The 14,595-nt window shown below is 39.2% G+C and overlaps 2 protein-coding genes and 2 long non-coding RNA genes across 4 annotated transcripts; 1 reads left to right on the plus strand and 3 right to left on the minus strand.

Annotated features, from left to right (window-relative positions):
• Window positions 1-1,151: 1,151 nt before the first annotated feature.
• LOC131249911 ((R,S)-reticuline 7-O-methyltransferase-like) lies at window positions 1,152-1,844 on the minus strand. Its single transcript, XM_058250651.1, has one exon. It carries the CDS (start codon window positions 1,842-1,844, stop codon window positions 1,152-1,154), a length of 693 nt encoding a protein of 230 aa, XP_058106634.1.
• Window positions 1,845-1,940: 96 nt separating this feature from the next.
• On the plus strand, window positions 1,941-5,199 carry LOC131249922 ((RS)-norcoclaurine 6-O-methyltransferase-like). The gene is made up of 2 exons (XM_058250659.1): window positions 1,941-2,477; window positions 4,690-5,199. The coding sequence occupies exons 1-2, from the start codon at window positions 1,941-1,943 to the stop codon at window positions 4,981-4,983; spliced, it is 831 nt and encodes a 276-aa protein (XP_058106642.1). The 3' UTR covers window positions 4,984-5,199.
• A 2,356-nt stretch (window positions 5,200-7,555) lies between these two features.
• Window positions 7,556-8,682, minus strand: LOC131221192 (uncharacterized). Its single transcript, XR_009159097.1, has 2 exons — window positions 7,769-8,682; window positions 7,556-7,615 (listed from the first exon to the last, which is right to left on the minus strand). It is a non-coding gene; the product is annotated as an uncharacterized LOC131221192 (long non-coding RNA).
• A 3,132-nt stretch (window positions 8,683-11,814) lies between these two features.
• On the minus strand, window positions 11,815-14,595 carry LOC131221200 (uncharacterized). The gene is made up of 3 exons (XR_009159101.1): window positions 14,193-14,595; window positions 13,180-13,803; window positions 11,815-13,000 (listed from the first exon to the last, which is right to left on the minus strand). It is a non-coding gene; the product is annotated as an uncharacterized LOC131221200 (long non-coding RNA).

Genomic DNA, 14,595 nt, shown 5'->3' on the forward strand with positions numbered 1-14,595 from the left:
TTGATGTACGAACAAGTGGATGCGAAGATTTGGTAATTAGTTTACTTTGATCGGGTGGTCCAAATTTAGAGTGGATGGTCAAATATCTTCATCTGATGGCGATAGGTTATATCAATGGTTAGTTTTAATTTACGGGATAAGAATATTAGGGTATTTAATGATTCTTTTTATTAAGCAACGGTTGGAAAATGCTCCCTATGCTTAGATTCAGGTTAAACTACATGAATCTACCAGCGTGAGTGTGTGGGGTGTGCGCGCGTGTGTACAGTAATCTACCACCTATGCGTGTTCGAGTACCCATAGGTATGGTAAAATTCCACCAGCGTGAGTGTGTGGGGTGTGTGCGCGTGTGTAAAAAAAAAGAAGAAGGGTTAAACTACATGAATATTAATGAATGTATAAGTGTACCGTTGAATAAGTGTAAAAATGTAATAGTAACGTATAGGTAAACTCGCACCAAAATTTCGGAATGTTGCAACGTGTGGATGGAGAGGCGTCTGCATAGCCAAGTTCTCTTTTAGTACGCTTGTACCAGACGCAGATTGCCTGGTGATCCTTGCCTGTAACGAGTCTGTGGGCCTCAACATCGTAAATGCGTTTTCTGTTCATCTACTTTGTCAGACCATTCCAGCAGATGGGACAAAAACAAGATAGATGAGACTCTCAAGTGGACCAGACCACGATAAAACATTGATATGATTGAACGTCCACCGTTAAAAAATTCCTAAGGCCCATGGTAATATTTGTTTTCCATCCAACCTGTTGATCAGGTCACAAAGACCTAGATGAAGGGAAAACACAAAGATAAGCTCCATCCAAAAATTATTAGCTGAAAAAAGTTTTTAGTGGTGGGCGTTCAATCATCACTCGTTCATGTGGTGTGGTCTACATAAGATTTGGATCTTCTTCAATTTTTGTTTAATCCCATAAAATGATCTGTAAAAATGGATGGACAGAATGGATAAAACAAATACATCATAGTGCATAGGGGGGCTCCGTCACTTATACTTACATAGGCAATACGCGTCCGGTTACCTCGGCTTCTATTAAAGCTGAAAAAACGACAATTGTGAGGAATTCTCGGGTTAAAAAATCTTGAAATAAACCAGAGGTCCAGAGCAGGAACGGAACAGCTGGTAAGTAGGGTTTTCCTATTTAAGTACGGTACACCAACGGGAGAGGATGAAGTGAGAAATGGAGAATGGTAAGAGAGAAGAGCTAGTGGGCCAATGCCGCCTCCTATGTCCACCAAAGACGTTAACCCTTGGAACACTTCTCCATAGCCACTGATCGGACCCCACCAGCCATTGCGTTATTGAAGATGCCGTTGAGATCTGGATGCTTAGAAGCATAGACCCACAGGCTCTCTCCATACATTCTCTCGAAGGCAAACACATACCGGCCTTCCCTTGCATACAAGATCCTAATGTATGCCATGCAGCTAAGCATTTCTCGTGCATCTGGAGTTTGAACAACGGTACTATGCTCTTCTCCTCGTTGATGAGGATGAATTTGGTGGCCGAGGTTGACCCGTATGATTCCTCCCTCTCATCGGACCCTTCATTTTGGACGGTGAAGAGCTGCATGTGTACCAAGTAGCGCATGATCCGACGGAGGACGCCGAGGTTGGTGCAAGGAGTAGGAAGTGAGGCACCAAGTTGAGATAGTGTTATGGGCCGCCCATGGCCGTGGACCACCTCAGGTATTCCGGTTTCGACCGCACATTTGAGGACGAAGGAATTAATGGCTCCCAGTGAATGGTTCCACGCAATTGCTTGGCCCACTAGCTCTCTCTCTTCAAATGTGCGGTCGACAGCGGAATAGCTGAAGTGATCCACGGCCATGGGCGGCCCATAACACTTTCTCAACTCGCGGTTTCACTTCCTACGCCTTGCACCAACATCGACGTCCTCCGTCGGATCATGCACTACTTGGTGCACATGCAGCCCTTCACCCTAAAAAATGAAGGGTCTGATGAGGAGGAGGAATCATACGGGCCAACCTTGACCACCAAATACCTCCTGATCAACGAGGAGAAGAGTATAGTACCGTTGTTGAAACTTCATATGCACGAGAAATGCTTAGCTGCATGGCACACAATGGGGTCTTGCATGCAAGGGAAGGCCGGTATGTCTGCCTTTGAGAGGATGTATGGAGAGGGCCTTTGGGCCTATGCTTCCAAGGATCTGGAGCACAACTGCATCTTCAATGAAGCAGTGGCTAGTGGGGCCCGACAAGTGGTGCCTGCGTTGATCGACGGCTATGGGGAAGTGTTCCAAGGGTTAACGTCTTTGGTGGATATAGGAGGCGGCATCGGCACCACTCTACGGTCCATCGCCAGGTCATTTCCCCACATAAAGTGCACCGTACTAGATCTTCCTCATGTGGTAGAGACAGCACCCAGCTGCCCAGAAGTGGAGTTTGTTGCCGGCAACATGTTCTCTTTCATACCAAAGGCCGACGCTGTTATGCTTATGGTAACGTATCATTCTCTTCTTGTAAGAGCACTTAAAAACTCGCTGAGTTGACTCTGGTCTTGCCTAGATCGTTCGTTGGATCTCCGTTTAGCTCACTATTATTGGATCAGATTTTTTAATCAAATCATTTGGCCGAGTTTTCACGAAAATCAGATGAGTCAACTCGACAGTTTGAGAATTGGGTGTATAAATATATTATTAAAACTCTTAAAAAATTGAAAATTTACAGATAACTATATAATTAATATGGAATTTACGTTTTGGTATCTTTTTCGGAAAGGTTTTCCAACAGATACCATCGATCGATATAATTGTCATTCCACCACCGTTCTTTACACCTTTATTTTATTTTATTTTATTTTAATTTTTTTAAATTTTTTAATCATGGCTGGTTAGGTGGCCATGTGGGTAAATGAGTCACGCACTGAGATGCTTATGTAAAATCCATTCCTACCACTAAGTGCATCATGTCATTTTAAGCTAAGGGCCCAAAATCATCCTATCCATAATTTAGGTGGATCTAGAGGTTTACACAAGTCGAACCGAGTCGAGCTTGGCACAACTTGACTCAGCTCGGCCACTTGCTGACCCTAGGTCGAACTCGGCTCGGCTCGATCCTCGAGCTTGACTGGCCAGCTCAGCTCGGTTCGGTCAGCAGCTCGAGCCAGTTCGAGCCAAGATCGAACCGAGTTTGTCTTTGCAACATTTTCACAAACAAATGGACTACACCTTCAAAATCTCACTGTATGTAAAACAGCAGGAGTGGTTTTATAGGTATTTCGTCAAACACCTTATAAGCAACATAAAAATCAAGAAAATAAAAGGGAATTTGTTTCATATATGTACCTTCCTTGCCACCAGCCACACTTCGTTGAGTCATTACATCAAACACTTGGTTAGCAACAACAATATCAAAGTAACCGAGTCACCGAACTGGTTCGATCCGAGTCGAGTCAAGCTTGAGCAAAGCTCAAACTCTTTTCGAAAATTTTTCAAGCTCAAAAAATCAGCTCGACTTCAGACTCAATTTCGAACCGCGTCAAATCAACCTTTTTCGAGTCGAGTCGAGCGAGCTAATCGAGCTAACTCTGCTAGTGTACAACCCTATGTGGATCACATGATTGGAAGCTGTGTACATGCAACATTCACCCTCTAAACTAATTCCCTTGTATGGCTCACTTGAATCACGAGTGGACTTCAATTTTAAGCCCCATGTCTAAATTTTTGAATGTCATCTAATAGTGGATTTCATATAATCATCATACGAGGCTTAGTGAAAATCAAGGTTAACTGGCATCTCACATTTAACGGTTAGAATAGATGTTACATAAAAAGCATGATGCCCCACCAAAAATTGCCGGACTTTATAGAGTATTCAAGGGAACGGTGTAGGATGCCCCTTTGGATTTTGAAAGGCCAGTTGTGATACATATGTACTGACCATTATATATTATAATTTGTTGCAATGTAATTGAACCTCATCATTACTGACTGCATTTAATGCCGCAGTTTTGACACCATCAGTGATGACATTGGCCAAATCCCTCCACGTGGCAAGCAGGGATATAGATTCTTAGTAAAATATTAGGCCAAAAAAAAAAAAAAAAATTTACCTGTAATTCTTGTTAGCCGACCAAAGAAACCAGTTGAGAAAGAAGTCCACCCTTACTTATAAAGGGACTCATCAGGATAATTGTATGAAATCTTATCTAATCATTATATTCAACATAAATATTTAGGCTTGTTTGCCAAAAATCATATCCATGTATTCAATTCATGAACGCCACACTAATGGAAGTAGTTTGGAGGCTGAATGTTGCCTTGTACAATTTTTCCAATTATCTGATACACTTAAGACCAAATGGAGCTTATTTTTGTTAAAGTCCATGATACACATTGATACACCTGGCAATCTTGATAGATTTTTTATATCAACATTACAGTGGATCCACCCTAGCCACAACGCATTTTCTCACATGACCCTACAACCCATTTGCTCACATGGCCCTTACAGTAGTTTTTCTTTAATTCAAAAAAAAAAAAAAAAAAGGAAAAAAAAAAGAAAGAAAAAAAACATGCTTAACACACTCTCTGATGGTTAAGATAATTCGATTGGCAGCACAGGGCCACTATTTAAATGGTCCAGATTTATTGGAAAATGGATGCATAAATCTAGATACAGTGGCCTCATCGATGTTTTCGATGCTTGCAGTGGGTACTACACAACTGGGGCGATGAGGATTGTGTGAAGATCTTAAAGAGATGTACGGATGCCATAGATGCAAAGAGTGGTAAGGTTATCATAGTCGACATTATCATAGGTGTTGATGATCCGCAGGAGCTTGAACATGTGAGGCTAGCAACGGACATGATAATGCTGGCCAAGACGGGAGGAAAAGAAAGGAATGAAAAGGAGTGGAGGCGACTCTTATCTGATGCTGGATTCAATCAATGCAAGATAACACCCATCAAAGCCCTCCAATCTGTAATCGAAGCACGTCCTTAATCACCTCGTGTGTGCACGTACCAACTTGTTCATGACATCCGAATGACTGGAGTGAATCTCCCCATGCGCACGGCCCATATGTCCAGTACACGTGCTAGGTTGGCACATGTCAAGTCACGTAGAAGTGCAAACAAAGTAATAAAATGCAGTGTGTTCTGTTTTTGCCAAGACGGGGCTGTATAGCCTTTTTTTTAATAATATTATTATTAATTAAAAGTGTGAGCAGGCCACCTATAATATTATTAATTCCAAGAAAGTACTGTACATTTTTTTGGAGCAGGCTCCGTAAAAAATCAATGGGGCATCACTAATCATATGAAGGAAACAAATATACAATCCATTCATCTAAAAAAATACCTGACGAAAATATGTAGACAGAGAGCAGCTATCCGGCAAGACACTATGGATCCCAAAACACCAAAACAAAAAATGTGGGCTTACTAGGGCACTGCATCGCTTCAAACCGGCCTTTGTGCCACTGAAAATCCAGCTCTAGAGGGACATTGTTGCAAAACAAACAGGTTCAAAACAAGCAACCATTCATACCCTAGTTCAAATCAGATAATTTTTTTTTTTAATTTTTTTTTTAAATCTCTAATTTTTTATTTTATTTTATTGGTTAGCAAGTTAGTACACACCCCATGGTTACACCTCACTTGGGTGTTGATACCATGACAGTGTTCAAATGAGTTTATCTACTCAGTCTACCACTTAAGCTATGGATTAGCGTGTTTAAAAAATAAATTAAAGTCTCCAACTTACTTGAGAGATTCGTGGTTGGCACCTTTGAAATTTCTAATTGATTAACTGTGATTTTCTAAATATTAATTCTTGTTTCCAATTATGTTTAATAAACCTAAAATGGCTAATTTGTTGATCCACTCCTTGAAGTGTCATGTGAATTACTTAGTAGTTAGTACGATGACTATAAATAGTAGAGAAATGTGAATTACCTAATATGATGACTATAAATAGTACAGAAATTTGGATGGATGGAGTGCATCAATTAAGCTGTTAATCAGGTTTTCTTCATAATAGAGTATATAAAAGCTCATAAAATGGGACTGATCAAAACAGCTGGTCAAGCTCAGCCTACATTGTTCAATGTAAGTCCATATCCTTCACGTTGACCAGTCAAAATAGCTGGTCAAGCCCGGCCTGCATTATTCGAAGCTTGGAAAAGTGTCCACCTGATGATTAAAATATAAGGATATATATCATTTCAGGACCTGCGTACTCATCATCAAGTCATCAGTGTCATTAGTAAGATTTTCTTTGAACAGAAGGTAGGTTTTTTTTAACCATCAAAATGCACAAGCTATACACTAGACAGTCAGAAACATCCCACTGCTTAAGGAACGACAATGTAAAGAGTGTAAGAATTCTATAAGGTGGGCTTTATTGATCAACGGTCTGGATTGTCCTAAGGGTTGGATAATGTAATCGGGTATACCAGTGGACTCTACTAAGTTGTGGTTTATTAAGAAATTCATGTAAGGGGTGGAGTATTATAATTGTGATACATACAATGTATTCTAGAAGAATTATATTGTCAAATTCGTGTGGAGCCATACAGAGAGGAGTTTTGATGGGTTTCGAACTCTTCTACCCTCCGCATTATAAAACAGGGCTGGGTCGCCAATCCAACACCATCGACAGAGGTTACAGCCCCATCACGAATTCTCTAAAGGGTGTAAGGAGAGGAAAACTCCAACTATTTACAGCAGCAATGACGTCCTCACCAGGTACGCCCTATAGCCCTTTGGATCTCTATATCGGATGCACAGCTAGGTCCACCCTATTCCACACTAAGAAAATTAACTAAGAGTAGCCGGTTATACACCACCAGCATTTCCAAGGTCAAACATATGATATGCACTGGGACAGTAGCATAAGTTTTGATGCCATGATATTAGCTATCTACATCTGATGGCTAAGTCCATAGGTAGTTTGATGGATGCCATTAACCAAACCTTAATAAACAAACCATACACTAAGAGCTAAAGGACAATTAGTGTCCTTTCCCTCCCACACTATAAGAAAACTGGCCTTTACTGAAAACTGCCGGTAAATCCTTTGCCTGCGGTTATCTAACAGCCGGTAAAGCCTCAGTCGGTAAAGGCTTTACCGGCGGCCAAGACCTTTACTGACAGTTGTGCTGGACGCTGTAAATCATCAGTTTTTGTTGCAAAAATGATCAAAAGCTACGAATAAAATCCGTAGCTAAATATGACTAGCCCCACAGTACGACCGTAGCCATTAGTACCGTAGCCACGATAGATGCATAGCCTGCTGAGTGGGGTTCAGAAAATCAATTTCACATTAGCTGATACGGCAGTGTTGAATCCATATCAGCTTGCCCCAATAAGATACAGGGAAACTCTTAGTTATTCTAGGTATATGATAGGCAATAAATAAAATTCATGGAAGCCCTCCTAGGCATATACTGTAAAGAAATTGCTTCCTATTTCAGTTTTTAACTAACATATTATAGGCAGACAATGCCTATAGTGAAATAAATCAAACCTTAATTGAACAGTTTCTGTGAATTAAGTACAGAACATATAACAAATATTAGCACATGGTTACATATCAAAATATCTGAAACAAATCTTTATACACTCTGAATCACCTACAAATAAGTTTTGTAAATTTTAAAGCCAGCAATTCAACAATGTAATGGAAGTTCCTAACTGAAATATAAATTGATCTATCAAAAAAGAAAAGTGATAAACTGAATGTAGTTCACAAGAACCCTTGTACGAAAAGAAAAATGCAATATTACCTTCTATTGACCAATGATACACTGATGTTTGTGTGACCAGCCCCAACATCTTTGGCGTAATCCACTTCCAAAACACAACCTGTGAATATAACAATATAGCATGGAAACTAATTGAGAAACGAAACAACCTATGAAACAAATAGAAAAGTGAGCTAATAAAGTTTAAAGTGGATGACATTATCACCTGCTCAGGCATCTGATGTGATTTCATTTTTGCCTTCATCTTAATGTTGAATATTTGTAGGTGGTCCTGAATAGTTCCCTAAAGTTGAGCTTCAAACAGAATGTCACAGTTCACTTGTCATATATGAGATGCAACAAAGAAGATGCTCACCACCACAAGCACGAAGAAACAGACTCATTCAATAGCCAACGCCAAATAGTTGGGACAATCCTGAATAATGATATGACACATGCATTCCACGAAAAGCCATGACAACCATTTATCGAATGGAGATTGAACAAATTAGCTCCAAAATAAGGAATAGGCATGAATATACAAAATAAATGGTAGCAGGAAAAAAAGAAAAAAGAAGAAAAAAGAGGGAACATTCATTTATGATTTGAATTATTTCCCAAGTAGTGAACTACAAATAGTCAAAAGGACCACCAGGGTACAAGAAAAAACTAGAGTGGAGAGGTTGCTTGTGGGTTAAACGTAAGCCTATGTTGGCTTTCGTCGGTGAAAACAGAGCCATTGGTTGGCAATTCCGGGTGAAATCAGAGTTGGCCCTTGAGCAGCAGCCACATTTTCACTTTCCTAATATAACCCTAACCTTAATTTAAAAGAGATTCCCCCACATCCTTTGAATATAAGAACCTCAAAACCTAATTGTGGGGGCTAAAATATCTAACCACAACTAGAGTCTTTTATAGATCTAGATGCTGGTGGTTTTTCTTTGCTTCTCTACCTAGGTGTTTCCTTGTTCTGTGTGCATCGGGCACTCCATGTGAATTTCACCTATCCAGCAAGTCTAAAATTGTGTCCGCATGTATTCCATTCCAATATATAAATTTGGTAAATGGCACCTGGAACAAGAAAATGTCAAGATTCAATCAGTAAAGAGACCACACTCTCAAGAGAAATTTCAGTTGCTGATAATTCCCATAGCAACAAATTAAACAATAGTACGATCATTTGAATATAGTGCCACTACCTAATCAATGATAAAGTTGTGGACAAAGTTTCACGCTGGCTGCCAACCTGATGCAACCCTTCTCCTTTATCGGGGCCTAGGACTGGCAATGTGAGCACAAAACTCCCACAGCTGCTATGTAATAATCAATTACATAGGTTGAGTAAAATCAACAAGCCAATGACAAAAGTATTCACTAGAAATCAGGGCTAAAAAAATAAAAAGATAGAAATTGGGTCTAACCACGTATGCATTTTGGTTTCATGGCAGGCACTGTAATAAGGAGCCAATGAAGCTAGTTGTAACAGAGATGGCTTCAAAAAGAATGTTTGGTAATAGCCTTCTAGAGCTATCAACAACTTCACAGATTTATTCCAGCTGGCATTTCAGGTTTATTTAAAGCCTTGCAGAGCTTTGTAGCCTTGTATCACGAAGCAAATACATAAAAGCAAAATCAGACAAACAGAAAAAGGGGCATGCCTTACCACCAAAAAAGAAAACACAAAACTACAAAAATAACCCAAAAACAGCATCAGCAGATAGCTTCCCTCTGGACAGAAGATAGCGTCAGGAGCCTAAAGCATCCTGGCTTGAAATAAGTTGACCAATTAGAAAACTTCTGTGAACATTTTATAAATTGACATTTTTTTTTCAGTTAAATCAGGCCTAAGAAATCTACATGGTGGCATCTTTTCTTATGGGTGGGCTTGGATATTGCACTTGCTCCTTGGCATGTACATTAGCTCACTTGTACACACAAAACAGGCGTAATCAATGCTCAAGAGTTATAGTACACCTCATGCGTAGAATCACCAACATAAGAAATTAATCTAATATGATTTAATCATGTCACCACCCAGATTATCATAATTGTATTTCAAACGCAAAAGCATTTCATCATCCATACCTGATATCTCTGATGGTGGCTTGCTCTTGCTAAGAACTGATATTGCATGCTCCCATTCCTGTGGTGTCTTCTTGCATGCCATGGCCCGCCCGATGGTTATTAGCGCAAGGGGCAGACCTTTGCACTCTTTGGTAATCCTCATAGCAAGGGCCGGTATGTCCTGATGAGAAATCATGGTCTCTTCACCAACATTCTGTCGAAGACGAACTTGCTCTTGTTATGGCTGTTTGGATGAGGAATTCCGATCATCTCTAGATCCAACGATTTCCATGTATCATCAAACAACAGCATGAATTTCTTCCTGCTCAAGACCTTGTAAATGTCTCGAGCCCGTTTCTCATTGTTGCTTTCATTCTCTTCCCAAGACAAGCCCAACCGCTTCCCAATATCCTTCTGAATCTGTTCCACATTTAACTCTTTAGACACCACCACCCAAATGATGAAAGCAAATTCATGAGATCCACACTGTCCATCAGGTATAAAACCCCTTGTTGCCCTTGATCCCAAAAATAAGGCCGATTCAACACTCGGGTGGGCCATCCCATATGTAGAAACCTCTGTGTTCACATGTTATGGCCCATCTCAGTTTTGGAATAGCATGGGGTTTTGGGGAATGCTTTCATCCTAATGAGTCAAGTTAGATGAATGGACTGAATGAGATATATACAGCACTGTGGCCCCTTCACAAAACCAATGGTGAGCATTCTTTATCAATTGTTTCCCATAGTGCAGCTTACCGTGGCTTGCCTAAGTATTTGACCATCATGATTTCTGGGTACGAGCCTAAATAAGAGTATGTGTAGCTTGTGAATGGGTTGGATCTAATGAAAAGTTTGGTCCACATAGTTGTAGGCAGTGTTTGAGTTCTCGGAGTAGCTGCATTTTCGCTGGCAGGAGATAAAAATATTTGAGTGTAAATGAGTATTGTTCAAGGAATGAAAGAATCTTAGCATCTACGTGTATCATGATATACTACTCGAAAGAACTAATAGATAGCCATCAAAAGGTGGGCTAGTCCTATACTTGAAGATTTATTTACTTAAACCAAGTAGTAACCACCTGTGTGAATGTTGGTTGGGATCACTTGAGAGATCATTGGATATGCCTAGATTTTGCTGGAACAAATTATTGTTGCTGCTTTTGTTTTGAAACGAGGCACCATGTTGCTGACTAGACAAGACAGCAAGTTCAGTTGATATCCTGCATTTATTAGATGGACATGTTTAAATCACTGCATTTAGATTGAAGAGGAAACCAGTGACAAAATCATATATCAGACAATGTCAAGGAAAGGAAAACCACCATCAAACACTTGCAATGCTCCTGTAAAGTGCATCTCCATGTATATAAAGATTACATATCTAATGCCTGTAAGGATATTTTGTAGCCGGAAAGTTTTCCCTTTCATAAGCATCCTCTTTAAAGGTCACCTTGAATGACATATGCTTATAAAATAAAATGACTATACTACAACAAAACTAAAAGGAAGGCAACATGTAGATAAATCATTTAAGAGATTCTGGCATAATGGGTCAACGATTCAAAGGCGGAGGTCCCCTCCTTTATCCATGTGGTTCCAGAACCAGTGTACCTAGATGTTCCAATTTCCCATAAAATCTGCATAACACTCTTTGAAGCTTCAAAATATGCATAAATGAAATGCTTATAGTGATTCTATCATCAAGATAAATGTCGACATCTGATAGCTAGGTGAACAAGAGTGCAAGTCTAACAAAAGCACTGACAGATGAAATTTAACAAATTATACATGAAGAAGAAGAAAAGCATCATCAAAAAGATATATGAGAAGACAACATGTATAGCAACTCTTTGTCACCAAATTTGTTTCGATGTGTTTATGGTGAGTATCAAGTTGTGTTTCCTATAGTTAACACAAACATCCCAAATTTGGAAAATCCTAGTCACCGACTCTTCAGTCTTTACTTTTATAGTTAACATCCCATGAATATAGCTAGAATTAAAATAAATTGTACGAGGACAGCTGAAACTCCTTTTATAATTGTAAATGCTACAAGTGCAATTCCTCTCTAGATGAAGAGTGACCAGACTAGGAGCAAAATAAACATGGAGAAACAGTTTGTTTTAAGCCTCTACTCTAAACTATTGGTTTCACTTTAATTAAGCATAATACATCCAAACACAAATACACTAATCACAAATCAAATAGGTATTAGTATGTGAAAACATTAATAAATAATGGTTGCAAAGAAAGACACCAAAATCCCTGTCAAATCAATGGCACTTACAATCATACACACACACACACATCTATAACATCAGGTTACAATAAAAATGTGGATATTAAGCTAAACAAGATAACTAATTCAGTCAATTCAGGTGGGTTTTTTTTCCCTGCAATTGGAAGTCAGCAAATCATATGACTACATATCACAATGTATATTGAATGGCCGATTATTCAGGAAATTCCTATCTCTGTGAGTATATGTTAATAACATGCCACATGACAAGAGCAATGTCCATTGAAACAAATAAATTAAATGCATATGACTATACCAAATGGATCATAGAGAAATTAAAAACTAATGCATATGACTATACTGAAGCATACCAAACACTATAAAAAAACAGGGCTCGTTTCAGACTTAACAAGCTTTTGCATTGAACAAGTTGAGAAAGGAACCAATTTCGACACTTGCATCATAGTTAGTTGTCCAGCAATACTTCTCCAAACATGTGATGCCATGCATGAGATTTGGACCATTCTTCTAGCCGTACCCCAGAAAACCACAACGTTAGGTGATCCTAGCCACTAGAAGACTTTCAATAATTACAAACAGATGGTTAAAAAGTCTCAACCAATGGCCAACATTTAACAATAAATCAGCTGTAATGCCCAAATCACTACGTCATTTTTTTTCTGAGGTGCACATAACAGAACCCGTCATTTTTTTTTCCTTCTTCTATGATGGTATTTTCTCAATCCATTCCCAAATCAAACTAGATCTGCATAAGAAGAAAAAAAGAAATAGAAAAAAGAACAAAAAAAAAAAAAAAGGGAATTTCTCTAGAAAATATTACCAAGGTCACATGGCAACTGCCAGAAAGGTAATCTCCTTTCAGCTTCGATAATGAAATGTTAAAATATGTGTATTTTGCTTATTGGTTGCTTTCAGTTTCTCGTCTTCATCACTCAACCATCTCAAGATCCTGTAAGGAAATGAATTCTACCATTGATAGCAGTTCCTATTAAGGTATCTAACGATGGGTGTTCTAGAAGAGATGAAAAGCAACTGATGCATGATTGAACCCACTTACCAGCATAAAACAAATTGTAAGACTCTGTGCCATGCTTCAATAAATGAAAATCAAATTGTAGAAAAACTTACTGTTTCTCTGTTTTTTTTATCATTCACTTTTAAACACTAGTTGTATCTGTGGTCAGATGGTTAGCATTGTTTGATCTGATCAATGTAGTGCCTCACTACCACAATTTATGAATTATTCATAGTCTGCAAATGCATGGAATTCAAATTTATTTGCATGTAGAGTCAAAACATAAAGAAATTTCCTCAGATACCATGAGTAAAAATTACATGGCTATATAATTTCGACAGACAAAAGCCACAGTTCCTGATCTTTATACTTACTCTTTGCTTTCCCAGAATAGGGGTAGTTCCCTGTAAAGCATTCTGCAAGCCTACAAAAAAAGGCATGAAATTTTAGATTCATGTATTTATATCATTTCTTAGCAAAGTAATTGGCATTCCCAAAAATACAAAATGCAAATTAGAAGGATGCGTAAGCTCACTGATCTTTTTCTGTATATGGAAAGCTAGCCACCAAATTACTGTTGGTGAAAAGAGAGGAACGTCCATTAAAGAATAAGATAATGAAAAAGAAAGTATATACCAAAACCTATCTCTACTAGATACACTGGCTAGTCCATCATCAAAGGGCCACCAGGGAATATTGTAGTTAACACCAAAACCTCCAAATCGGCAGTCAAAACCCTAAAAATCAAGAAAACATGAATAAATAACCATCAAATCCTCCAAATCAGCCATCAAAACCCTATAAATAAACAAAATATGAACAAATAAACATCAAATCTACCAAATCAGCTATCAAAACCACCTGAAATTCCAATTTCAAAAATCCTCAAGATCCCCAAAATTCTAAAATCCCCAAATCCCTAATTTGTAATATCAAAATATCCCCAATTAGGGAATCGACACTACAAATCCCTAATTAGGGATTCGATACTCAAAAATTCCCAATACACAAATCATTGCACAATGTTACTTGAAGGATTGAAAAATGCCCAAATTGATATGAATAGATAAGGGGAGAGAGAGAGAGACAGACAGAGAGAGAGAGAGAGAGAGAGGGAGGGAGATACCTGATGTTGCAGCAGAATGCTCCTTGATGTGTGGTAGATTGAGCGGAGAGAGAGATACATGATGTTGCAGCAGAGGGCCGAGGAGAGAGAGAGAGAGAGAGAGAGAGAGAGAGAGAGAGAGAGAGAGAGGGAGAGGGATAGGGCCGGAGACGGAGAAGAAGAAGCAGAGAGAGGGAGCGCGCGCGAGAGGGAGAGAGAGCGGCACAGAGAGGGAGGGAGAGGAAGAGCGAGCGGAGAGGGAGCGGCAGAGAGAGAGAGAGAGAGGGAGAGAGAGGGAGAGGGAGAGTCGCGTGAGAGTGGGAATTAGGTTAGGTTTTTTTATTTTTCTTTTCTTTTATATACAGGGACCCTGCCGGCAGCCGGTAAAGGGTCGGCCCATCGATCGGATAAGGCCCTTTTTCTT

The sequence above is a fragment of the Magnolia sinica genome, chromosome 1 (assembly GCF_029962835.1).
Source record: "Magnolia sinica isolate HGM2019 chromosome 1, MsV1, whole genome shotgun sequence".
Lineage (NCBI taxonomy): Eukaryota > Viridiplantae > Streptophyta > Magnoliopsida > Magnoliales > Magnoliaceae > Magnolia > Magnolia sinica.